Below are 27,069 nucleotides of genomic sequence, written 5' to 3'. Positions count from 1 at the left end.
AGTAGAGACAGGGTTTCACCATGTTGACCAGGATGGTCTCGATCTCTTGACCTCGTGATCCACCCACCTCGGCCTCCCAAAGTGCTGGGATTACAGGCTTGAGCCACCGCGTCCGGCCAGTTATTTTTCTTTCAGTCCTTAAAAGTTGTTGTTACACTGTCTCCTCTTAGTCTCTGTATTTCTAATTAGAAGGCAGCAGTTTTCTGAATATAATGTGTGGTTTTTTTTGTTGGTTTTTTTTGTTTTTGTATTTTGAGACAGTCTGTCTGTCGCCTGTGCTGGAGTAGAGTTGGTGAGATCTTGGCTCACTGCAACCTCTGCCGCCTGGGTTCAAGCAATTACCTTGCTTCAGCCTCCCATGTAGCTGGGATTACAGGCACCCACCATCATTCCTGGCTAATTTTTGTATTTTTAGTAAGAGTGTTGGCCAGGCTGGTTGCACACTCCTGACTTCAGGTGATCCTGCCCACCTCAGCCTCCCAAAGTGCTGGGATTACAGGTGTGAGCCACTGCACTTGGCCACCATAATGTGTTATTTTTTCTCTGTTCTTTAGATTTTATCTTTAATTTTTAGTAGATTGGAAATGCCTAAAGTTTTCTTTATGTAGTCCTAATTGGAGTTTGCAGGTCTTCTCCAATTTGTCTTTTCTTTTTCTTTCTTTCTTTCCTTTCCTTTATTTCTTTTCTTTTCTTTCTTTTTTTGAGATAGAGTTGTGCTCTTTGTTGCCCGGGCTGGAGTGCAGTGGTGCGATATTGCCTCACTGCAGCCTCAGCCTCCGGAGTAGCTGGGGATTACAAATGCCTGCCACCACACCTGGCCAATTTTTTGTATTTTTATTAGAGATGGGGTTTCACCATGTTGGCCAGGCTGGCCTCAAACTCCTGGCCTCAGGTGACCCACCAGCTTTGGCCTCCCAAAATGCTGGATTACAGGCGTGAGCCATCACTCCCAGCCTCAAATTTGTTTTTTAAAATTTAATTGCTGGTCTTCTGTCATTATTTCTAAAAACATTGCTATATGTTAACCCTTTTGATATTGTTCCATAGACATTACTCAGTGTCAAGCCCTTAGGTGGGCTGCTTTGATCTGTCCCATGCATGCATGTTCTCTTTTTTCCTTATTTTCTTCAGATTGGATCTTTTTTTTTTTTTTTTTTTTTTTTTGAGATGGAGTCTCGCTTTGTTGCCCAGGCTGGAGTGCAGTGGCGTGATCTCAGCTCACTGCAACCTCCGCCTCCCGTGTTCAATAAATTCTCCTGCCTCAGCCTCTCTAGTAGCTGGGATTACAGGCACATACCACCATGCCCAGCTAATTTTTGTGATTTAGTAGGGACAGGGTTTCACCATTTTGGCCAGGCTTGCCTCGAACTCCTGATCTCAAGTGATCTACCCGCCTCAGCCTCCCAAAATGCGGGGATTACAGGCGTGAACCACTGCACCCAGCCCAGATTGGATCATTTTATTGACCTGTTATTACAGTCACTTTTCATTCTGCCTTCTACTGAATTTTCACTTACAGTCATGTGTTCTTAACAACAGGAATACATTCTGAGGAGTTGTATGTGATTTTGTCATAGTGTGAACATCATAGAGTGAACTTACACAAATCTAGGTGGCAGAGACTACTACACTCCTAGTATACAGAATAGCCCATTTCTCCTAGGCTACAAACCTGGGTGGCATGTAACTACTGTGCACTGAAGATAGCTGTAAGACAGTGGCAAGGATTTGTGTATCTAAATACAGAAAAAGAAAAATATATTAAAATGTGGGATCACCGTAGTATATATGTCATCCTGCATTGACTAAAACATTGTTATGCAGTGAATGACTACATTTTTCAAGTCCAGAACTTCTACTTGTTTCTTTTTCTTGAGACAGGGTCTTGCTCTGTCACCCAGCCTGAAGTGCAGTAGCACAGTCTTGGCTCACTGCAACCTCTGCCTCCCTGGTTCAAGCGATTCTCCTGTCTCCATCTGAGTAGCTGGGATTACAGGCATGTGCCCCCATGCCCAGCTAAATTTTTTTGTATTTTTAGTAGAGACAGGGTTTTATCATGTTGACCACACTGGTCTCAAACTCCTGACCTCAAGTGATCTAGCTTCCTTGGCCTCCCAAATTGCTGGGATTATAGGCATGAGCCATTGCGTCTGGCCTGACTTGTTTCTTTCTTTTTCTTTTTCTTTTTTTTTTCCTGAGATGGAGTTTGACTCGTGTTGCCCAGGCTGGAGTGAAGTTGCGCATTTTTCGGCTCACTGCAGTTCAAGCCTCCTGAGTTCAAGCGATTCTCCTGCCTTAGCCTCCCAAATAGCTGGGATTATAGGCATGTGCCACCAGGCCCAGCTAATTTTTTGTATTTTTATAGAGATGGGGTTTCACCATGTTGGCCAGGATGGTTTTGATCTCTTGACCTTGTGATCCACCTGCCTTGGCCTCCCAAAATGCTGGGATTACAGGCGTGAACTACCCTGCCTGGAGTTGTTTCTTTTTTTACAGTTTCTCTAAGAACTCTTATCTTCATTCATTGTGGGCATGTTTTCCTTTATATTTTGAGCATAATTATATGATGGGTGTTGTAAAATCATTATCTGTAAATTCCAATGTCTGGGTCATCTCAGTATTGCTTTCCTTGAGTATAAGTCAAGTTTCACCATTTCTTTGTATGCCTAGTAACACTGGATTGTATTATGAACATTGTGAGGAATATGTTTTAACCTTTGGGTCTTGTTAGGGTCCTCTGAAGAGGATTGGTTTTGTTTGTTTTTTATTGTGGCATTTGGCCTTCAATTACATTTTAATTTTTTTCGTTTTACGTCTTTTTAATATACAGTCCATCACCTTGGTTCTGTGCATGTCACCAAAAATTCTCCGGGAGAAGAGGATTGGCTTTTAGTTTTAACTGGTAGTTAACTTGGTGAACATGGCAACTGAACTACATTCTTCAGCCTTAGGTGGGCTGCTTTGATCTGTCCCATGCATGCACAGTTCAGGAGTCCACCAAAGATTTGGACCCAATTTATATGCTGAATTTAAGGGCCTGCTTTTGTGGTTCTCTCATTTCTGAAATGTTCCCCTTTCCCTTTATTGTCATGCTCAGAACTCTATTTCTTGGTTCTTTAAGCCAGTAAGACTGGGTTTGTAGCTAAGTGGTAGCGGCCACACTGGGCCATAAGGCAAAAATAAATAAATGCATAAATAAGAAAAACCTGGAAATTCATCCAGTTTTTGTCCAAGTAAAAATTCTTCCCAGCTTCTGACAGCTTTTGGTTCCTGTCCAAAAGCTGTCAGAAGAGTGACCAAAAGTGCTATATGTGTAGTTGGGGCCTTTTTTCTACATCTTATACTTATGTGTTGAGGGTCATCTTGTAAGAGTAGCCCTTATTTACTGGAAGCTATAAGTATATATATTTTTTTAAAATTTAACTTGTACATATTTGGATTTTAAAATTTTTTTGTTCTGAAATGATTATCTATACTGTGAGGTAGTACACAGAAGAATCTTACCCTATGCTCCACTACCTAGAATTAACAAATACACGTTCTGCTATAAGAAAGTAATCTAATTACATAATAATTACGATCCCCTCTTCTCCCTCCTGTAGTGATAGCCTGTAATTTGTGTACTTCCTTTCTGTCCCCTTGTAAAGCTTTTATTATATCATACATGCACCCATAAACTAGGTATAGAATTGTTTGGAGTGTGTTGCAAATACACATAAATCGTATCATATTAAATGTCATTCTGCACTTTCTTCCACTCAGCATGGTTTTTGTGGTCCGGTCACATTGATACATGTAGGTTTACTTCGTTTTCACAGCTTATATGTTTGTCTATAGTAAGCATAACTAACATGATTATTTATTTATTAATTCTCCTCTGATGAATATTTAGTTGTTTCCAGTGATGTGTATCACACCTATAATCAAGATGAAAGAAGCGGAAAATGCTTAGATGTTTTTTTCTCCATGTAGGTAAGCAAACTATGGGCTTTCCACTTCTCACTTACCAAGACCGATCAGATAACAAACTGTATCGTCTTCAGACTCCTCAGAGTCCCTTGGTGAGGCCCTCCATGTATGATTATTATGACATGGATAACTATCCAATTGGGACCAATGCCATTGTTGCTGTGATTTCTTACACTGGCTATGATATGGAAGATGCCATGGTAAGTTTTACCGGGAATGTTGTCCCAGTCATTTTATTTTTTAACCTTTTTGTTCACTGTGAAATCACTGAAGAAATATTTTTATGGCCGGGCGCGGTGGCTCAAGCCTGTAATCCCAGCACTGTGGGAGGCCGAGACGGGTGGATCACGAGGTCAAGAGATCGAGACCATCCTGGTCAACATGGTGAAACCCCGTCTCTACTAAAACTACAAAAAATTAGCTGGGCATGGTGGCGCGTGCCTGTAATCCCAGCGACTCAGGAGGCTGGGGCAGGAGAATTGCCTGAACCCAGGAGGCGGAGGTTGCGGTGAGCCGAGATCGCGCCATCGCACTCCAGCCTGGGTAACAAGAGCGAAAGTCCATCTCAAAAAAAAAAAAAAAAAAAGAAAGAAATATTTTTATGTCCCCAAGTATCTAGTATATGGCACATGATGTTCTATTAAATGATTAGTTTTTGGTCTAAGTTGAAAGTGGGCAAGCCCTGAGGAATATCCACTAAATATTCATATATGCTATGTCTTACATATTATGAGTAAATTTTGAAGAGTGTGGTTTTGGATATATCTACCTTTTATATTTAAGTATCATTAGATTTTAAGCTATTTCTGTATGTATGGGTTTTGTTTTTTCTTGTTTTTTGTTTGTTTGATTTTTTGTTTTTTGAGGGGTTTTTTTTTGTTTTTTTTTTTTTTTTTTTTTTTTGACAGAGTTTCGCTCTTTTGCCCATGCTGGAGTGTAGTGGCATGATCTTGGCTCACTGCAACCTCCGCCTCCCAAGTTCAAGCAGTTCTCTTGCCTCAGCTTCCCAAATAGCTGGGACTACAGGCATCTGCCACCACACCCAGCTAATTTTTGTATTTTTAGTAGATGCGAGGTTTCACCACATTGGCCAGGCTGGTCTTGAATGCCTGACTTCAAGTGATCCGCCTGCCTTGGCCTCCCAAAGTGTTGGGATTACAGGCATAAGCCACCGTGCCCAGCTGTGTCTGGTTTTTGTAGTTCGCATCAGTGATGTGGAAAATGTGGGGAGAGTTTTAAAATGTGATGCCAGTTATCCTAAACTAAGTATTAAAGTATTATAGTCCTACCTAGTTTTATTTGGAAAATCCTTACTTGGCCTCAGCCTTTTAAATGAACAATTCTTTTACTTCACAGATTGTGAATAAGGCCTCTTGGGAACGAGGCTTTGCCCATGGAAGTGTCTACAAGTCTGAGTTCATAGACCTCTCTGAAAAAATTAAACAAGGAGATAGTAGCCTGGTGTTTGGAATCAAACCTGGTGACCCACGGGTTTTGCAGAAGCTAGATGATGATGGACTGCCGTTTATAGGAGCAAAACTGCAGTATGGAGATCCGTATTACAGCTACCTAAACCTCAACACTGGGGAAAGTTTTGTGATGTACTATAAGTAAGTTTGGATATCCAAGCTGGTTTGTTTTGTTGTTGTTGTTGTTGTTTTGAGATGGGGTCTCACTCTCTCAGCCAGGCTAGAGTGCAGTGGAGCGATCTCAGCTCACTACAACCTTCACCTCCTGGGCTAAGCAGTCCTCTTGACTCAGCCTTCGAGTAGCTGGGACTATAGGCACACAATACCATGCCCAGCCAATTTTTTGTATTTTTAATAGAGATGGTTTTGCCTTGTTGCCCAGGCTGGTCTCAAACTCCTGAGCTTAAGTGATCCACCTGCCTCAGCCTCCCAGTGTGCTAGGATTACAGATGTGAGCCACTGTGCCTGGCCTATTTGTGCTTTTTTAAAAAAAACTGTATTATCCAAACTTTCATCTTTCTCATATACAATGTTAGGAATGTGTCCTAGCCAAAATGTTGAGCCCTTATTAGAAATGTCTTCTTTTAACTTCTTTTACAATATAATTTATTTCAATGGCCTTCGTAATAATTTTTCAGCTGCCTTTGTTGCTAGTTTCCTTTCAGATGAACATAATTCTGTAGTGAATATCACCAGTAGCTCTATTCATACCAACTGTTTGTTGCAGAATAAAGGTAAGAATGAGTTTTGCAGGCCAGGCACAGTAGTTCACACCCGCAATCCCAACACTTCGGGAGTATCCCTTAAGCCCAGGAGTTCAAGATCAACCTGGGCAATGTAGTGGGACCCTATGTCTACAGAAAAATTTTAAAATTAGCTAGGCCTAGTGGCATGTACCTGTAGTCCCAGCTGCTCAGGCGGCTGAGCTGAGAAAGTCAAGGCTGCAGTGAGCTGTAATCACACCACTGCACACCACTCTGGGCAACAGAGTGAGACCCTGTTCCCCGCCCCCCAAAAAATGTATTTTACTAATATCCTTTATGAAGCACTAATTATATCAATGAAACTTATCTCTATAAGTTTAAACAAATAAGGTTGACCTTATACGGTTTATTTTTTCCTAGGAGTAAAGAAAATTGTGTTGTGGATAACATCAAAGTGTGCAGTAATGACACTGGGAGTGGAAAATTCAAGTGTGTTTGCATCACTATGAGAGTGCCTCGGAACCCAACTATTGGAGATAAATTTGCCAGTCGTCATGGGCAGAAGGGCATTTTGAGCAGATTGTGGCCAGTTGAGGACATGCCTTTTACTGAGAGTGGGATGGTCCCAGACATTCTGTTCAATCCCCATGGTTTTCCATCCCGCATGACCATCGGGATGTTAATTGAGAGTATGGCTGGGAAGTCTGCAGCTTTGCATGGTCTCTGCCATGATGCTACACCCTTCATATTCTCAGAGGAGAACTCAGCCTTAGAATACTTTGGTGAGATGTTAAAAGCTGCTGGCTACAATTTCTATGGCACCGAGAGGTTATATAGTGGCATCAGTGGGCTAGAACTGGAAGCAGACATCTTCATAGGAGTGGTTTATTATCAGCGCTTACGCCACATGGTCTCAGACAAGTTTCAAGTAAGGACAACTGGAGCCCGAGACAGAGTCACCAACCAGCCTATTGGTGGAAGAAATGTCCAAGGTGGAATCCGTTTTGGGGAGATGGAACGGGATGCGCTTTTAGCTCACGGTACATCTTTTCTCCTTCATGACCGCCTCTTCAACTGCTCGGATCGGTCGGTAGCCCACGTGTGTGTGAAGTGTGGCAGTTTACTCTCTCCACTGTTGGAGAAGCCACCCCCTTCTTGGTCTGCCATGCGCAATAGAAAATACAACTGTACTCTGTGTCATCGCAGTGACACTATCGATACTGTTTCTGTGCCTTATGTTTTTCGGTATTTTGTGGCTGAACTGGCAGCTATGAACATCAAAGTGAAACTGGATGTTGTTTAACTTGATGTTGGCCTTTTGGATTAGGAGACCTATCAGATTAAAGCAAAATGTAATTTTAGTTCAATGAAGGTATTATTACTAGGTTACTCTTGAGATTTTTCCAAGGTATTAGAACTCTCAACCAAGACCTGAAAACCAAGAATGCAAGGTTTCTGAATCTCTGGTAGATTAACTATTGACAATGATTTTCTGTATATTCAAAAATTTCATGTGTCTTCTTAAAATATGAAATATTTAGGCCTGGTGTGGTGACTCAAACCTGTAATTCCAGCACTTTGGGAGGCAGAGGTGGGTGGATCACAAGGTCAGGAATTTGAGACCAGCCTGGTCAAGATGGTGAAACCCTGTCTCTACTAAAAATATAAAAATTAGTCAGGTGCGGTGGCAGGTGCCTGTAATCTCAGCTACTGGGGAGGCTAAGGAAGGAGAATTGCTTGAACCCAGGAGGTGGAGGTTGCAGTGAGCCGAGATGGTGCCACTGTACTCCAGCCTGGCCAACAGAGCGAGACTCCATCTTAAAAAAAAAAAAAAAGAAATATTGATAAATGGAAGAGCATACATATAGTGACAAGTCTCCTTTCCAACCCCACGTTCCCTACACCCTGTTCTCAGCAGGCAGTGACTTTCACACACATGTTAGTCCACCTTGAGCAGGACAGTACTATACAAGTAGAATGCAAGCTGTAATATAATGTAATTTTATATTTTCTTATAGCCACATCGAAATAAAAATAAATAGGTACAGTGTTTTTTTTACCAGCTTTGTAGAAGTGCAATTGTTACATATTTAATGTATACAATTTGATGGGTTTGACTGTATGCACACACCTTTGATACCATCACCACAATCAGGGTAGTAAACATATCTGTCATCTTCACAAATTTCCTCCTACCCCTTTGTTTTTTGCTTTTTGGTTGCTGTTGGGTTTTTGTTTCTGTGGTAAGAACACAACTCAAGACCTACCCTCTTAAATCTTTAAGTGTACAATAAGTTACTGTTGATTGTAGGCACCATGTTGTACAACAGCTCTTTAGACCTTACTTGTCTTATGTAACTGAAGCTTTGTGCCTGTTGAACAACTCTCCATTTCCCTGGCCCCTAGCAATGACTCTTCTACTCTGTTTTTCTTTTGTTTTTTTTCTTTGTTTTGTATTTGTTTCTATGAGTTGGACTATTATAGATATCTCATATAGTGGGATCATGCAATATTTGTCCTATGACTGGCTTATTTCACTTAGCATAATGAAATAAGATTCATCCATTTTGGAAGCCAGACATGGTGCTCTGCATCTGTAGTCCCTGCTATTTGTGAGGCTGAGGTGGGAGGATCATTTGAGTGCAGGAGTTCAAGGCCAGCCTGTGTAATATAGGAAGACCCTGTCTTAAAGACCCTGACCTCAAGTGATCCACCCTCCTTGGCCTCCCAAAGTGCTGGGATTACAGGTGTGAACCACTGCGCCCAGCCTCCAGTGAGTATTTTTATATTTAGTCTACACTTCTACACTTGGCTTTTTTCTGCATTTATAATGACTTGCTTTCATAGCAGTGTGTAGAGTGCCAGTTACGTTTTCTTTTTTGTGTACAGTATTTTATTGTATGGATATACCATCCCTTGTGTATTTGAGTTGTTCCATTCTTTGGCCATTATAATTTTTTCTGCAAATACTCTGATGACTTATCTTTGGCCATTGTAAACAGTGTTGATAATAGATCATCTTGTTTATACTTGTGCAATTGTAAGATGCTTTTTGGGCCGGGCGAAGTGACTCATGCCTGTAATCCCAGCACTTTGGGAGGCCGAGGCAGGTGGATCACCTCAGGTCAGGTGTTCGAGACCAGGTTGGGTGCCTGTAGTCCCAGCTACTCAGGAGGCTGCAGCAGGAGAATCGCTTGAAACTGGGAGGCGGAAGTTACATTGAGCTGAGATCGCACCACTGCACTTCAGCTTGGGTGATGAAGAGAAAGACTCCATCTCAAAAACAAAAACAAAACAAGATGCTTTAACGATGAAAGCTTTCCTAAGGTAATTATTTACTGAGTTTGGCTTTAGATGCTCTGTCACTAATTATAAGGCAGATAGGAAAAGACTGAGAAAAACTATCATTTCAAGATAGGCTTTACAGGCTGGGCGTTGTGGCTTGCGCCTGTAATCCCAACATTTTAGGAGGCTTAGACAGGAGGAATCACTCGAGCCTAGAAGTTCTAGACCAGCCTGGGCTGAGACTTCATCTCTAAAGAAAACAAAAAGCAGCGACCAAAAAAAAAAAAAGTAGCTAAGTATGATGGCACACCCCTGTAGTCCCAGCTACTTGGGAGGCTGAGGTGTGAGCTGAGATTATGCCACTGCACTCCAGCCTGGGTGGCAGAGCAGGACCCTGTCTCTATTTTATAAATTAAAGGCTGGGTGCAGTGGCTCACACCTGTATTCCCAACACTTTGGTTCAGCAGATTGTGTGAGCCCAGGAATTTGAGACCAGCCTGGGCAACATTGGGGAAACCCCTTCTCTACAAAAAAAAATTAGCCGGGTGTGGTGGCCCATGCCTGGAGTTCCAGCTACTCAGGAGGCTGAGGTGGGAGAATCTCCTGAGCCTGGAAGTTCCAGGCTGCAGTGGTTAAAGATTGTGCCACCATACTCCAGCCTGGGTGACAGAGTGAGACCTCATCTCAGGAAAAGGCTAAAGAAAAAATTTAATAGAAAAGATAGGCATTGTTTCAGAAAACTGGTTGAGAAGAATAAGTAAAAACTCCATTCTATTGACTGACAATTCCCCCTGCTGTTAGAATCCCAGCTACACGCTTTTGCACACTATTCCAGGCTTTGTCTACTACACGATCCCACAGCTGGGGTCTTTTGTCATTACTCCACTTCATTTTTAGCAGCACTAAAAACATTTCCCAAAAAATGTTTTTTTTTTTAGCTTTTTAAATTGTAGTTTTACCACTAAGAAATTGACACTGGGACAGTCCACAGAGCTTACTCAAATTTCATCCATTTTACATGCACTCATTTGTGTCGTGTGTGGTATATAGTTCTATTTCATTTTGTCACTTGTGTATATTGATGTGACACCAACATAAGATACAGAGCTGTTCTGTCATCACAGAGCTCTGCCATACTGTCCCTTTATAGACATTTCCACGTCCGTCCCCCATTTCCAACCCTTGGAAACCACTAATCTGCTCTTCATCTCTATAGTTTTGTTATTTCAAGAATCGTGTGTAAATGGAATCATGAAGTATAACCCTTTGAGAATGGCTTTTCACTCAATTCCCATGAGATACATCCAAGTAGTTGCATGTATCAGTAGCTAATTCCTCCTTATTGCTACATAGTACTTCATAGTATATATGTACATTGTTTAACCATTCACCTTGAACATTTTGGTTGTTTCCAATTTTGGGCATTAACAATGAAGCTGATCTAAACAATCACATACAACAGACCCCATTTGTCCTTGAAGAATATATCCCAAGACTCCCAGTGGGTGTCTGAAACCATGGATAGTATATACACTATCCATAGGTGCTATATATACTATATATCCTGTACATATTTCTTCCTATACATGGTTGAATTTGGTGAAGTTTAATTAGGCACTGTAAGAGATTGACAACAGTTAAACAGAACAATTATACTGTAATAAAAGTTACATGAATGTGGCCTCAAAATACACTGTACTCATTTTCAGACTGTGGGTAACTGAAACTGCAGAAAGCAAAACTGGCCAGGTGTGGTGGCTCACACCTGTAATCCCAGGACTTTGGGAGGCTGCGGTGGGTGGATCACTTGAGATCAGGAATTCGAGACCAGCCTGGCCATTATGGGGAAACCTCGACTCTACTAAAAATACAAAAATTAGCTGGGCTTGGTGGGGCATGCCTGTAATCCCAGCTACTCGGGAGGCTGAGACAGAAGAATCACTTGAACCCAAGAGGCGAAGGTTGCAGTTAGCTGAGATCATGCCACCGCACTCCAACCTGGGCAACAGAGCAAGACTGCAAAAAAAAAAAAAAAAAAAGGAAAGCAAAACTGCAGTTAAGGCGGACTACTGTACAGGTTTTTGTGTAAACTTTTTCCCTGGGACAAATATTCACAATTGCAACTGCTAGGTCATTTGGTGGTTGCATATGTTCTTTAAGAAACTGCCAGGCCGGACATGGTGGTGCATGCTGTAATCCCAGCACTTTGGGAGGCTGAGGCAGGCGGATCACCAGAGGTTGGGAGTTCAAGACCAGCCTGACCAACATGGAGAAACCCTGTCTTATAAAAAAAAAGTATATATATATAAAGAAACTGCCAAACTTTTCAGAGTGACTGTGCCATTTTACATTCCTGTCAGCAATGTATGAGTGATTCACTTCTTGGCATTCTGACCAACCAGCATTTGGTGATGTCACCTTTTTTTTTTTAAGACCAGTCAAGTGGAGCAGTGGGAGTGGAAAAGGAACAAATAAATCTGTAAATGGTTGTGATCAATTTATTGCAGCACCACTGCACTTGGACCAGCCCACTATTTCTTATTTTTAGCCATTCTGATAGATGAGTAGTGTTATCTCATTGTGGCTTTAATTTGCATCTCTAATGGCCAAAGACGTTGAACATCTCTTCATGTGTTTATCTGCCATCTGTACATCTTCAGTGAAATGTCTATCTGGTGTTCATTTTTTAATTGGATTGTCTTCTTACTGTTGAATTTTAAGACTTCATTATATATTCCAAATATAAAGCCTTTGTCACACAAGTTCTTTGCAAATATTTTCGCCCAGTCCATAGTTTGTCTTTTCATCATCTTCACAGGTACTTTGCAAGAAAAAATTTAAATTTTGATGAAGCCCAATTTACTGGTTTTTGGTATCGTGTCTAAGAACTCATCTTCTAGCCCAAAGATTTTCTCATATATTATTTTCTAAAGGTTTTATACTTTTATGCTTTATATTTAAATCCATAATCCATTTTCCACTTACAGTTCATTTTTGTACAATGTGTAAAGTTTTTTTGGTGGTGGTTTTGCCAGTAGATATCCAATTGCTCCAGCACTGTAACTCGAAAACTATCCTTTCTCTATTGAATTATTTCTGCACTTCTGTCAAAAATCAGATGGCCATAGGCTGGGCGCAGTGGCTCATGCCTGTAATCCCTACACTTTGAGAGGCTGAGGTTGGATGACTGCTTGAGCCCAGGAGTTTGGGACCAGCCTGGGCAACAGAGCCAGATCCTGTATCTACTAAAAAAAAAAATGGCCAAGCATGGTGGTGTGCGCCTGTAGTCTCAGCTCCCCAGGAGGCTGAGGTGGAAGGATCATCCGAGCCTGGGAGTTGAGCCTGCAGTGAGCCATGATTGCACCACTACACACCACCCTGAGTGACAGAGTGAAACCCTGTCTCTTAAAAAAATCAGATGGCCATACATGCTTGTGTGGGGCTAATTTATTTTTTATTATTCCATTTTTGTCTCCTTTGTCGGCTTATTATCTCTACCTCCATTTTCATTTTTTGTTGTTTCTTTTAAAATTTCTAGTGTACATCTTTAGACTTGTCACACTTTTATGTAATATTCTATCACTTCACAGGTAGAACAACTTTGCAACAGCACACACTTTCCTGTCTCTTGGCCTTTGTGCTATTTTTGTCATAAGTTGTATTTACTGTATCTCGAGATCTTTTTTTTTTCTTTTGAGATGGAGTCTTGCTCTGCAGTGCAATGGTGCAATCTTGGCTCACCACAACCTCCGCCTCCCGGAGGAGGATTCTCCTGCCTCAGCCTCCCGAGTAGCTGGGATTATAGGCATGCACCATCACACCTAGCTAATTTTATGTTTTTGGTAGAGACAGGGTTTCTCCTTGTTGGTCAGGCTGGTCTTGAACTCCCTACCTTAGGTGATCCACCCGCCTCAGCCTCCCAAAGCGCTGGGATTACAGGCATGAGCCACCACACCCAGCCTTTCTGGAGATCTTGATTTCATACACCAGATTTCCGTTTTCTAAGCCTGCTTAGGTGAGACCAGAGCAGCCATTTAGGGCTAATTTTGCCTCATTAGAGAGGCAGTATATTTGAGTAATTTACTCAGTGCACAGTGATGTTCTACACTATTGACTGCGTGGGGTGGGGGGGCCGAACATGGACAACTGCAAGCTCCAGGATTGCTCTGCCTGCACCTTCCTGGGTGGTGGTTCCCTTGGCCTCCAGGAGTGTGTCCACAGGCATGCTGTGGGCTACACGTGCAGGAAACCCTTTGCAGGCCTGTGAACGCTACTCTCTGGTACCCTGCCTTACAAAGTCTAGCTGCCTTGGCCTCTCTGAATTCTCAACTTTGTCTCAACCCAGGGACACCCCTGGGCTATGTAGCCTGGAAACTAACTCTCCCAACATAAGCCAGGCCAGTAGTGTCACTTCATTTGTCTGCTTTCTCTTGCGGACCATTGTGCTACAATGCTTGTTTCCAATTTCTGAACTCTGTTGTCTCCCATTTTGTCCAGACTTTTTAGTTGTTGGTATTGGAAGGATAAATCCACTACCTATGACATCACCACACCCAGGTAACTTCTGTATTTTTTGTAGAGGGTTTCGCCATGTTGCCCAGGCTGGTCTCAAACTCCTGGGCTCACGCAATCCACCCACCTTAGTTTCCCAAAGTGCTGGGATTTACAGGCACGAGCCACCGTGCCTGGCCTATGTTTCTAATGCAGAAGCCACCACCGTATGCCATACTTGTGACTCCCATATTTGTTGTAGTAAAAGAGGCTGCAGCACATGACACACTGGCAGCACTAACCCTGCCTGGTGAATGACATCTATCCTTAGACATCCCCACACCAGGGTTGTCGGGAGTCCATCACCATTGTTGACACTTCAGTCCCAGTCCTGTCAGTCAACTCTACACTCCTAGGTAGCTCTTGAATCTACAGTTGACCCTTAAACAATGCAGTAGAAAATCCACATTTGACTCCCCCAAAACTTAACTACTAATAGCCTGTTATTGACCTGAAGTCTTACTGATGATATAAACAGTAGATTAACACATATTTTTTATGTTATATGCATTATATACTATATGCTTGCAACAGTAAATTAGCGAGAATAAAATGTTATTAAGGAAATCATAAGGAAGAGAAAATATACTATTCATTAAGTGGAAGTGGATCATCATAAAGGCCTTCATCCTTGTCCTCTTCACATTGAGTAGGCTGAGGAGGAGGAAGAGGGGTTGGTCTTGTTGTCTCAGAGTGGCAGAGGCAGAAGAAAATCCGAGTATAAGCGAACCAGTACAGTTTAAATCCATGTTGTTCAAGGGTCAACTGTAAACTGTTTTATTTAATGGGCAATCCACACACCCAAGTGGTTATAAGTGGTACTACAAAATGTATTATAAAAATACAGCAGAGGTTTTTTTTTTTTTGAAAGAGTAATGCTCTGTCACCCAGGCTGGAGTGCAGTGGTGTGATCTCAGCTCACTACAACCTCCGCAGCAATTCTCGTGCCTCAGCCTCCTGAGAAGCTGGAAGTACAGGTGCCTGCCACCACACCTGGCTAATTTTTTGTGGAGATGGGGTTGTATTTTTTTGTAGCCAGGTTGGTCTTGAACTCCTGACCTCGTGATCCGCCCACTTTGGCCTCCCAAAGTGTCAGGATTACAGGCATGAGCCTCTGCACCCAGCTGAGCACAATCTTCACCTTTCATGTACTGATTTGTCTTTGTCTGTAACTCCTGCCCTCCTAGGATGTATAAAACCAAACTAATTCTATTGTCTCAGGCACACTTTCTCAGGACCTCTTGAGCCTGTGTTCCCTAGGCCATGGTCACTCATACTAGCTCAAAATAAATCTCTTTAAAACATTTTATAGTTTGGTTTTCCCGTTTAAAGGTGGTTGATTTTTCCTAGGTCTTTAATGAGGTGCCTAGAAAGAGGGTTTAAGACAATTGAATTTTTTTTTAAAGAAGATTTCTTGGTTAGATAAGAAAATTTCAGAAACTCCCTCCCTGTGCACCTGTGGGCGACCCCACCCACACACACGAACAAGACAAGTTTAGACAGACCTTCTGAGGCAGCTTCTAAGGCCCTTTCAGCATGTCAAAATGCATCTTTGGTGTTATCGCTTTTTGAGTACCAACAAGGAAATGGGATGGGTTAAGATTTCATTCTCCCAGTAGAGGAAAATCTAGGGATTTAGTCCACATTTGGAGCCAAAAACAGTTATCTGACTCTTTCCAGAGCTTTGAAATGTTAATTCCTTCCCCTCTTCTCCCATCGAACATACAATTGGAAATTTAAGAAGGAAGAATAGAGGGATCTCAAGATGTAAAGCTTTCTTTACGTGCCCATGGCAGATTCAGATGGCCAGTGCTGGTCCTCGGATGTCAGTTGCCAACCAGGGTATCTCAAGGTCACAGCCTCCCGTACAGTTCTCACTTATCCAGAACTCCTGAGGTCCCAAGCTCTGTACCCAACTCTTCACTTGCACTATGTCCTCTATGATGTCACTGTCATCGTCATCATTTTACAACATTGAGACTCCACGTGGTCGTTACTAGTTCACAGTTAAGAAGCTCTTGTTCATCTTCAACTCTGATTAACTGCAAAATGTTCTGCTCATTTTGACTAGAATCTTGAAAGATCTGCAAACTAAACGGCAGGACTGATGCTCAGTTTTGACCATAGGATATCCAGTCTCTTAAGTGGGGAAACTCACGCCCACATCTAACTTAACACTTTTAAAACAGATGAGAAGGGAGGGGGAAATGCTGCTACACTAGGAGGCATGAATTACAAAGAGAGAAAGTCACTGGCTGTTAGTTTCATGGAGTCAGGATTAAACACCATGTCTGTCCTGGCCTATGCTCAGGGTTGGAGGGTAACGTCTGGGTCATTCAGGCTAAGTAAATGGGAGGCCCAAGCCGAGTTAGTTCGGCTCTTGGTTTGACTCCCTATTCCCTCCAGTTCCAAGCGATCGCGTGAAACAGGGTGCCAGGAGGACTATCAGCGTCTGCGCAAGGCCGACGGTGGCAGCACGGCGTTAGGAATCAGGTCCCCTATCCCTGAGCCCAACAGCCGACCGCCACAGCACCCCACCAAAACGGGAACAGCATGTCGAGACGCTGCAGCAACGGCAGCCGCTCGCCACCAGCTCCAGTCGGGAGATTTGGAGAGCTTGTGTCTGCTGCTCAATCCCGTGAGGTGCGGCGCAGCTCGGCGGTGCACTCTTTGGAGCCAAGGCCACCACCGTACTTCCCATTGCTTACTTCCGTTGAACCGCGGGCGCTGCCATTGCAAGCCGGAAATAGGGATAAAGCACTTTAGCCAGAAGAGGGAGGAAGTGGTTACTCAGAGCGCCGCCAAGACGAGCCGGAGCCGGAAAAACAGGTAGGGCGCCGCCATGACAGATTAAGCCTAAAGGGAACAGGCTGCTAGTCCAATCGGCTACCGGAAAAAAAAAACAGGCTGGGCCGGGCGCCGCCATGGCAACCGATACCGGAAAAGGCGGGTCGTTCCTTCCGGACTGACCCACACCGGCAAAGGTCTCGAGATGTGAGTAGTGGGAGCACCTCTTCCGTACGTGCTGCCGCGCCCCTTCTTACCCAGTGATCTAGACCTAGTCTGGGACCTCCAGAATTAGGACCAGTCTCCCTGCTTCTTGGAGATCCGACCCTCAAGATTCAGCGCCTTCCCTCACAAGCTCCAACCCTCCGCATGCCCAAGCCCCACCTCCTAAGCGTTTAGGCCCTGCCCCCTCTCGCAGCGGCTTAGGACTTCGGTCCAGTCACTCTTCACCCAAACTCTGCCCCCAGTACCCCAGGTCCGGCCCTTCACACCGAAATCCTAAGACTACAGACTTACTTAGGGACCTCTAGGGTTCCTACGCCTGTCCTTAGAGCTCCAGGTTCCTCCCTCTTGATCACCAAACTTTACCTTTTGAACCTTCCAGATCTGCCCAGGACCCTAGTCCTCACCTGTAGGGTCCACAGACTTGTTCCTAGACCCCTCTGACCTTGCCCAGGATTCCCAGAGCACCAACCTCATCCAGGGCTTCCAGACCTCACGCCTCTGGGGCCTTGAGTCCTACTCCAGGGCCTCAGGTTTCATCTTAAAGAGCCTTTGGCTAAGACACTTTCCCAGGACCTGAGACCCACCTCTTGGACCTCTAAACCTTACTTTTAGAACCCCACAAACCCATTTAGGGGTCTCAAGCTCTCACTTTAGAATTCTAGATCTTATTTCTAAGGCCCCAAGTCTTCTCTGCATGATCCCTAGGCCTACTGGGGGATGCCTGGATTTCAAGGCCTGTCTTCTAGGACCCTGAAGGCACTGAAAGCTCTCCTCCTGCTTTACAAGCCCCAGCGCTAGGCCTCACCTGTGCACTTCTTTGGCCCTATCTCAGGATCCTTCAGACTCCCACATCTGCCCCGGACACCTAGTCCTACTTCAGACCCAGATTGGAACTACTGCCTTTCTTTGCCAGGCACCATAGTTCATGCCTGTAATCCCAACACTTTGGGAGGTCTAAGCGGGAAGATCGCTTGAGTCCAGGGGTTCGATACCAGCCTGGGAACATAGCAAGACCCTGCCTCTATAAAACATAAAAAATTATCTGGGCATGGTCGCTCATGCCTGTGGTCCCAGCTACTTAGGATGTTGAGGCAGGAAGATCACTTGAATCCAGGTGTTGGAGGCTACAGTGAGCTATGATCATGCCACTGCACTCCAGCCTGGGCCACACTGTGACACCCCTGTCTCTAAAAGAAAAAAAAAATTCCTTTCTTGCCTGCTGCCAGGAATGATCCTCACCCCCTCCTGTCCCACAGGCAGGCAGCCCTGGAGATCTCTGCTCGCTACTGCGGCCGGGAGCTGGAGCAGTATAGCCAGTGTGTGGCCGCCAAGCCTGAATCCTGGCAGCGGGACTGTCACTACCTTAAGATGAGCATTGCCCAATGCACGTCCGCCCAGTGAGTGTGGGCAAGTATGAAACAGTGTGGAGGGTGGGCAGTGGGGTGGGAATCTCCCAGGGTCCAAACTGCCCTACCCCCACAGCCCAATCATCCGTCAGATCCGCCAGGCCTGTGCTCAGCCTTTCGAGGCCTTTGAGGAGTGTCTTCGGCAGAACGAGGCAGCTATGGGCAACTGTGCGGAGCATATGCGCCGCTTCCTACAGTGCGCTGACCAGGTGCAGCTGCCACGCTCACCTACGACCGTGGAGGTAAGAGGGGCTCACCTCAGTTCATCTCATTTCTCCATAACATCCCCTTCATCCTCCTGGTTGTTCTGGGTAAAGACTTTGGAGTCATCCTCAGCCCTACCCCACTACACAGGCCTTTGCCAGGCATCCAGGATCCAAAACATCATCACTTCTTGCCCCCTATAGCCCCTGCTTTGGTCTACCACCCCCTCACCCTCCACCTCCAGGATACCTGCCCCAGCCTTCTCCCTGGTCTCCTTTCATCCCTCTTCTCTTGCCTGGATGGGCACATAGAACTGAAATCTAGTCTCCTTACACCTATGCTTAAAGCTCTTCAGTGGCTTTGCATCACATTGAGAACAAATTTCAGGTCCTTGCTGGGTTCTCTGTGTTCTTCCCTCGGCTGACTTCATCGACCTCCTCCTTCACCCTCTCTCCTTTCTCACTGCTCCTCAGCTGCACTGGAGAGGGGCTGGGCTGGGGTGGCCAAAAAAAGCTCACTCTTTTACATGTATTTAGTATGTAAGCCAGATATGCAGTATCTGTGATATGTAAGTCATGGTTGGGCAATTAGAACAAAAGTCTAAAAAGACTCCTTGGGGAGAGGCAGTAATGGAAAAAGGTTGAGAAATGCTCTTTTAGATGTTTACCGCCCACCTCACTGTGAGCTCCAAAGGTGAAAGTCACATCTTTCCCCAGCCCCTCTCAACACCCTCTCCTGCGGCCCTCTCTCTGCCCCTGCAGCCCTGTTTTCTCTCTTGGGCCACCTGGCCATCCTTTTCCTAGGTCCCATGTTCCATCTTGACCTTCCATTTATTCTTGGTGATCATCCGAGACTGATCTCAGAGAAATCTGACCACGTTCTGCTTCTATTTAGAAACCTTTCCATGGCGCTCACTTCCACCAGACCAAGTCTCAACGTCAGTGCAGGCCACAGAGCCCTGTAGAATGCAGCTCCTGTGACCCATGGCCCCACCTCCCCCCACTTTCCCTCTTAAACTCTGTGTTCCAGCCCCAGTGAACATACAGTTACTCAAGTGCATGTCTGCTGCTTTTGTCCAGCTGTTTTCCTCTGCCTGCACTGCCCTTCCTAATCCATCTCCTGGCTAATTCCTATTCCAGCTTAGATGGCAGCTGTCTCAGAAGACCTCCCTGATGTCCGCACCCACTGCCCACCCCTGTCTTCGAGTTCCCAAGGGTCTGAGCCCCTCCATCAAAGCTTACATCCTATACCTGTGTCAGGGGAGCTCTCAGACGAAGATTGGGGTGATGTCCTTCATACCAGGCCCTATAGGCATTCATTCATTTTTGTAAGGCAGGGATAAGTGAATAGTTCAGACCCCAAGGGCAGAAACTACAACCCATGAGAGCCGGCGGGAACTTAATTCTCCTCAGGAAACATTTCCTAATAATCACATACTGTTCTCAGTCAGCTGTTGAGGACATTTCTCTCTTTCAAGTTTTTTGGGCATCTGAACAGTAAAGACCCCATCCTTCTATCTTAGAGCTATTTGCTGCTTTCCTCTCTGGACTAGCAACCAGCCTCTCCCTGGTCTCCCTATGGCCAACCCTGCCCTGACAGTCTTTTCTTCCCTGGCAGCCAAAGGAGCTTTTAAAAATGGGGATTAGGTCTAGGTGCGGTGGCTCATGCCTGTAATCCCAGCACTTTGGGAGGCTGAGTTGGGTGGATGACCTGAGATCAGGAGTTCGATACCAGCCTGGCCAACATGGCAAAACCCCGTGTCTACTAAAAATACAAAACATTAGCCAGGCCTGGTGATGGGTACCTGTAATCCCAGCTACTTGGGAGGCTGAGGCAGGAGAATTGCTTGAACCCAGTAGGCAGAGGTTGCAGTGAGCCAAGATTGTGCCATTGCACTCCAGCCTGGTCACAGAGCAAGGCTCTGTCTCTCAACAAAGAAAAAAAAAGGAATTAGGTCACATCACCTTTAAAACCTTCTTGTGACTTTCCAATACACTCAGAGTAACTATACTCAGCTCCTCCCCACCGTCCCCTCCTTCCTGGGGATGGCATCCCAGTTATAATTTTTCCTTCCTAGCTGGGGGCAGTGAGGTTTGGGCCTCCCACATTCTCTGTTCTACACAAGTGCAAACACAAACTTTCTTATCTCCTACAGCATGCCATGCAGACTTTACAGAATGTCCTGTGTTTTTGTGGCTGACAATTGAAGTGGTTCATGTTCCTTCCACTCCACACACACCTCTGCCCTTTACCCTGATTAAGTTTTCTTCATAGAATTTCTCGAAGGTTGGCATATTTATTGTCTGTCTCTCCCTGCTTGAGTCAGAGAGTTTTGCCTGCTGGGCACATGGCAAGTGTCTAGTAAATACAGCAGAATGGAGCCTTCCCTGCCCCCCATGACACTTCACCTCAACTGACTTGTTCACATGACCCAGGGCCAAGGTCATTGCCCGACACCCTCTCCCTCCGCCTGTGGGCTCTGCAAGGTCACCCTCTCTGGTGTCTACACAGGCTCCCCAGCAGTAGTCCCCAGGCTGGGCACAGAGGAGGTGCTAGTAGATGTTGATGTGCTTTCTCCACAGGCACAGCCACTTCCTGCCTCCTGAGGACTCCTTTGCCTGCATGCCTGCAGGAAAACTGGACATGAATGGCTGCCCCCTGTACCCCTCCCCTGTAGGGCGGCCAGATGGGGTCCTGAGCCCTGGCTGTGTGCCTGGCTTTCCTGGATATCAGGACTTCCAATAAATAAAGACTGTGTATACTGGGCATTGATTGCTGCTATCTGTCCTGAGAGGGCCCTAGGAGAGCTGGCTGGGCAGAGTCATGTGTTACCCAGCTTCACTGGGTGTGCCAAGGAAGGGCCAGGGAAGAGCAGGATGCTGCGGCTGTGCCCCAGGGTCGAGACCACCTGCCTCCCTTGTGAATTCTGCCACGCAGCCATTTCCTGTCTCCTGCTGCATGTGTATGGGGGAAAGGCCCTTGCTCTCTTCAACTCTAGCATTCCTCTGTTATTTTTAAAATATATATGTATTTTAAAGACAGGGTCTTGCTCCATTGCCCAGGCTGGAGTGCAGTGGTACGATGATAGCTCACTGCAGCCTCGAACTCCTAGGCTCCAGTGGTCCTCTGCCTCAGCCTCCAGAGTAGCTAGGACTACAAGCACTTGACACAGCACTGGCTGCGTTCTCCAAGTCTGTATTCAGTTTTCTGGAGGCTTGGGGGTATGATAAATAACATACCTCTTTCCCTGCTGATTTCAGAATCAGTTGGGCAGTAGTTCGAGGCATTAGGCAATGGAGGAGAAAATACTGGCTTTATTACTGTAAGCAACTATATGGAAGAATGTGTGGCTTAGAAGGCTATGCACTGGATTTCTTTTCTTTCTTTCTTTTTTTTTTTTTTTTTTTTGAGATGGAGTTTCGCTCTTGTTGCCTAGGCTGGAGTGCAATGGCACGGTCTTGGCTCACTGAATCCTCCGCCTCTTGGGTTTAAGTGATTCTCCTGCTTCAGCCTCCCAAGTAGCTGGGATTACAGGTGCCTGCCCCCATGCCCAGCTAATTTTTGTATTTTTAGTAGAGATGGGGTTTCACCATATTGGTCAGGCTGTTCTCAAACTCCTGACCTCAGGTGATCTACCCGCCTCAGCCTCCCAAAGTGCTGGGATTACAGGCATGAGTGACCACCTGGCCTATGTGCTGAATTTCTGTTCTCAGTTTCCATTTTTCCAGAAGCCACCTCAGAATTTGAGTGCAGATGGTAGTTTAAGTTTGATTCCATCAACACTGGGAAAGGAATGGAGAAGGGAGATGTAGAGAGGAAGGCGGCCAATAAATGGTGCATTATCAAGCAAGTTACCACTGTTGGCAACTGGGACTCAGTCCCACTGGCAACCTGTGGGAGACTGTATAGAACATACCCAGTTACCCTATGAAGGAGCAAGGGAATTGTGTTTACCAAGTTCCCATCTTTCATCAAGGGCTGTTTTCATGGGCATTGACCATCTGGTACTTCTGGCCTGCCCTTCATAGGCCAAGTTCCTTTCTGCCATCAGAAAAGAGTCTTAAGCAGAGTATAATGGGATCAGGTAAGCAACCTTAAACATACAGAAGAGATGCTGAGTGGATCTGGGAAGATACCAACAGTGACTGCTGCGGCTTCTTCATGCTTCGCAGGAATACAGGCTCCATGGGCACAGCTGTTTGATACAGGCTCCCCATAGGGACAGGTCCTAAAGAGCAGAAAGCAGACAGACATGTATGCAGCAGAGAGAGACCTCAGAGGGTTGAGCTGAACATACCCATGGCCTGCACCCACATTCACCATTCAGATGAGGCTCTCCTCCCTGGAGGTGATCCCAAACTTCTGGAAAATGGTGTAACTGGCCATTTGATATCCAAGGGTTATGCTCTGCTTGGAAGAATAAGCCTGGCTCATGGGAGTCTCTCCTAGAGATTAATCTCCAAGATGAAGTTGCTAACTGGTTTAGGAGCCAGGTAGAAATCCTGTAAGTTCAGGGTTGCAGGAATTTATACCATTTGTCTGAGCTAGGAGGAAACCCAGGTAGCTTGAATGGGGTTCTGTGCCATGCAGCTAAAAGAAGTGTGATTAAAACAGACAAAATGGAGATCCAGGCTACATTTTAGAACATCTCTATGTGTCCCCTCTTAACAATAGGCTAGACTAGCTTTCTTATATGATGGTCTCAGCAATCCAAGAGAGTAAAAGTGGAAACTTCAGACATTCACTTTTACCACATTCTATTGGTCAAAGAAGTCATAAGCCCAGCTCAGATTAAAGAGGTGGGGAGACAACTTCTTGGTAGCATTTGGCTGCAAAAAAATTGTGCCCATATTTAAACTACTACAAGAACTTCATGGTGTCTCTTCTTGTGTCTGTTTTGGTAAATTGTATGTTTTTAGCAATTTCTCACATTGCTATGGTTTGAGTGTGTTCCCTAAATTTCATGTGTTGGAAACATAGTCCTCACATTCATGTTGATGATATTTGAAGGTGGGGTCTTTGGGAGGTAATTAAGATTAGACAAGGCCATCAGGGTGGGGCCACCATGATGGGACTGGTGGTTTTATAAGAAGAGGAAAAAACACCTGAGCTGGCCTGCTCTTGCCCTTTCACTGTGTGATGCTCTCTGCCATATTATGATGCAGCACGAAGGCTCTCACCAGATGCAGGCACCATGCTCTTGGACTTCCCAGTCTCTAGAACTGTAAGAAATTTCTTTTTAGTAAATTATAGTATTCTGTTATAGCAACAGAAAATAGACTAAAACATCCACATTTTCAAATTGCCATCAACTTGTTAATATTCTCACAATATGTTTTTTTTTTTTTTTTTTTAAAGGCTAGTCAAGTGAAGCAGTGGGAGTGGAGAAGGAACAAAGAAATCTGTAACTGGTTGTGGTCAATTAGTTGTAAACACCACTGCACTTGTACCAGCCTCATAGTGTCTTTTTAAGGTTTGTAGAATCTGTGGTGATAACCCCCTTTTCATCTCTGACATTAGTTCTTTGTATGCTCTTTTTTTTTATCTTGATTGATTTTGAGGGGAGTTATCAATTTTATCAATCTTCACAGAAATTACATTTGGCTTTGTTGACACTTGATTTTGTACGTTTGTTTTTAACTAGTTCTCTTATTCTTTCTTTACATTTAATTTTCTATCTTTTTGAAATGAATGTTTAGCTTACTGGTTTTCAGCCTTTTTTCTTTACTAATGCACAAAGTGTGGCTTTGTGGGTTGTTTTCTTTTTTTCAGGATATGTAATTTTACTTGTCCCATAACTGAAAAAATAACAAATCATTCTTCAAAACAGAAGATAAAATAACTACAATAACAAAAACCCATGAGTGCATTGCTGTAACGTAGCCAGCAGCCGTGTTTCCTTCCTGCCATCTCTGCCGACAGTAGTCCTGCTCGTTGAAGGTCTTTTTCTTTCACTCCTCCTTTTGCTTATTTTCCCTTCTCTACTCTCTTTTGATTTCTTCATTGACCTCAGATTATTTAGAAGTTTAGAGTCACATTTCTTAATTTCTAAACAGAAGGAGAGTTATTTTTTTGTTATCTTGCCTAATTGAAGTTGGGCTGGGAACATTTTATATGATTTTACTCTTTTGAAATGTATCGAGCCTTTATGGCTTGGCATATGCTCAGCTTTCGTTAACGTGCCATATGTGCTTGAATCATAATCCTTCGTTCATGATGCACTGTCTTAGCTCAGGTTCCCCTAGAAACAGACCCTGGGGCAAAATTCAGGTTGATCCTAGTAAGCATTATTAGGGCAGTGGGAAGGGAGACAAGGACAGTTGTCTTGAGTAAAATTTTCCTCAGTGTTTTAACAAGTGTCAGAATAATTTTTTTAATGGCCCTCCACATTTCTACTCTTTTTTCTTCTTTACGTGGACTCTGCAGGTTTCCTCCTTCCTCTGGCTATTCTTCCACCGTCTCCCACCCAGCCATGACAATGATTTTCTTCAAGGCTTATACCAGGCCTCTTCTTATTCTCTACTCTGTGCAGTGATCTCCTTCATGGAGAATATCAGATAAATCATTGGTTCACAGATGGTTATCTCCAGCCCCAGCTTCTGCCTTGGGCTTTCACCTGCTTCCATGACCTTCATATAGATTTCTCAAAGGGAACGCTCAGTCCCAAGGTGTCCAGAATTGCAGGCATTATCTTTCCCAGCTTGTCTTTCTCACACCATTTCTTTGCACCCTGCTCCTGCAGAAGTCTGGTATTGTTATTGTTGTTGCTGTTCTTTTCCCTAGACGGCCTCACCCCGTCTTAAGCCTGGGTATACAATTTCCTTTTGTTCACTATATATGTATTTATTTAATGTTTGTGATGGGGTCTCACTCTGTCACCCAGGCTGGAGTGCAGTGGTGCGATCTCGGCTCACTGCAACCTCCACCTCCTGGGCTCAGATGATCCTCCTACCTCAGCCTCCTGAGTAGCTGAGACTACAGGCACCAGTCACCACGCCCGGCTAATTTTTGTCTTTTTAGTGGAGACAGGTTTTTACCATGTTGTCCAGGCTAGTCTCTAACTCCTGAGCTCAAGAAATCTGCCTGCCTTGGCCTCCCAAAGTGCTGGGATTACATGAGTGAACCACCATGCCTAGCCCTTTTTGTTTATTTTAAAGCTGAAATGAGGACTCAATTAATTTTGTTGTAGTCTTGTCTGGTGAGGGGTGATTCTTCACCCTTGCTGCCGTCCCTCACTCTTTCTGTTTTCTTTTTCTTTTCTTTTTTTTTTTATTTTTGAGATGGAGTCTTGCTCTGTCGCCCAGGCTATAACCTCTGCCTCCTGGGTTCAAGCAATTCTCCTGCCTCATCCTTCCAAGTAGCTGCGATTACAGGCATCCACCACCACGCCAGGCCAATTTTTGTATTTTTAGTAGAGACGGAGCTTCAGCATGTTAGCCAGGCTGGTCTTGAACTCCTGACCTCCTGATCCTCCTGCCTCAGCCTCCCAAAGTGCTGGGATTACAGGCATGAGCCACCACGCCCAGCATTCTTCCTGTTTTCTAAATATGCAGTCAGTCATTTAGATCTCGTTACCTGTATGAATAAAAGCCTTTCATGCCAGCTGCATTCTTCAGGCTTTTAACTTCTTGCAGTTCACCAATTACATCTAGTTACATCTGGATTCCTGCACCATTGCAGATGTAAAGCAGGAGAAAAGAAGGATTTCGTTTTCATCTTTTTTTTTTTTTTTTCTGAGACAGAGTCTCACTGTTTGGGCCAGGCTGCAGTGCAGTGGTGTTTTCTCAGCGCACTGCAACCTCCGTCTCCCAGGTTCAAGCAGTACTCCTGCCTCAGCCTCCTGAGTAGCTAGGATTACAGATGTGCACCACTACGCCCAGCTAATTTTTTTGTATTTTTAGTAGAGACGGGGTTTCACCATATTGGCCAGGCTTGTCTCAAGCTCCTGATCTCAAGTGATCCGCCCACCTGGGCCTCCCAAAATGCAGGGATTACAGGCATGAGCCACTGTGCCTGGGCTTCATCTTTGTTTTGAAGGCATTGCCTCCTACCCCTTAAGTTTTGCAGTTCTTGAACTTGACTTCTCTGCAGCAAAGATGAGAACGGGGGATGGTATAATAAGAGGAGAAAATACTTGCCAATGTTTTCTAAATTAACCCATTAAATTAAAATTTAACATTTTCTGTTTTTCCTGATCACAGTCCTATCTTTTACTCAGTTGTGGCCATACACGTTTTATGGATCTTAACTCGACTGTTAAATTTTCCTTGAGAACTTGGGAATTTTATGAAAGCACTTTGCTGGTTTCTGTTAGTGTCCTCTACATCCAAAATTCTCATTAAAGGATGCCTTTCCCATCTCTCAAGAATTTATGAATTCAGGCTGGGCATGGTGGCTCATGATTGCAATCCCAGCACTTTAAAGGGGAGGCCAAGGTGGGCTGATCATTTGAGGTCAGGAGTTCAAGAC

At 44.5% G+C, this 27,069-nt stretch overlaps 2 protein-coding genes across 6 annotated transcripts in view; both read left to right on the top strand.

The window, feature by feature from the left end:
- Positions 1-7,689, top strand: part of POLR1B (RNA polymerase I subunit B) — a 38,945-nt gene extending 31,256 nt beyond the window's left edge. For 2 of the 3 annotated variants that reach the window (XM_032243669.1, XM_032243668.1), the window contains 3 exons: positions 3,973-4,169; positions 5,326-5,579; positions 6,563-7,689. In XM_032243669.1, coding sequence (XP_032099560.1) covers positions 3,973-4,169; positions 5,326-5,579; positions 6,563-7,445 — 1,334 coding nt within the window. In that variant the 3' untranslated portion in view covers positions 7,446-7,689. The remainder of the gene's footprint in view (positions 1-3,972; positions 4,170-5,325; positions 5,580-6,562) is intronic. The other variant, XM_032243670.1, reaches the window with a different exon arrangement.
- A 7,634-nt stretch (positions 7,690-15,323) lies between these two features.
- CHCHD5 (coiled-coil-helix-coiled-coil-helix domain containing 5) lies at positions 15,324-21,366 on the top strand. 3 transcript variants are annotated; one of them, XM_032243674.1, is made up of 4 exons: positions 16,754-16,972; positions 18,247-18,387; positions 18,473-18,638; positions 21,183-21,366. In XM_032243674.1, coding segments are annotated over exons 1-4 (333 nt in total). In that variant the 5' UTR covers positions 16,754-16,970; the 3' UTR covers positions 21,207-21,366. The 3 variants fall into 3 exon arrangements, with proteins under 3 accessions (XP_032099568.1, XP_032099564.1, XP_032099565.1); XM_032243677.1 differs by lacking the exon at positions 18,473-18,638 and having other exon boundaries at positions 15,324-16,972; XM_032243673.1 differs by lacking the exon at positions 21,183-21,366 and having other exon boundaries at positions 15,324-16,972; positions 18,473-18,840.
- The last annotated feature ends 5,703 nt before the right edge of the window (positions 21,367-27,069 follow it).

This window comes from Sapajus apella, unplaced genomic scaffold (genome assembly GCF_009761245.1).
Source record: "Sapajus apella isolate SASKATOON/1434 unplaced genomic scaffold, GSC_monkey_1.0 scaffold52, whole genome shotgun sequence".
NCBI classification, from domain to species: Eukaryota; Metazoa; Chordata; class Mammalia; order Primates; family Cebidae; genus Sapajus; species Sapajus apella.
The sequence above is the reverse complement of the archived record's forward strand: the minus strand, read 5'-3'. Positions and strand labels throughout refer to the sequence as shown.

Coding starts and splice junctions, on each gene's coding strand:
- CHCHD5 (XM_032243673.1), top strand. Junction 18,388..18,472: donor GCCCAATGCACGTCCGCCCA/GTGAGTGTGGGC, acceptor CTACCCCCACAG/CCCAATCATCCGTCAGATCC.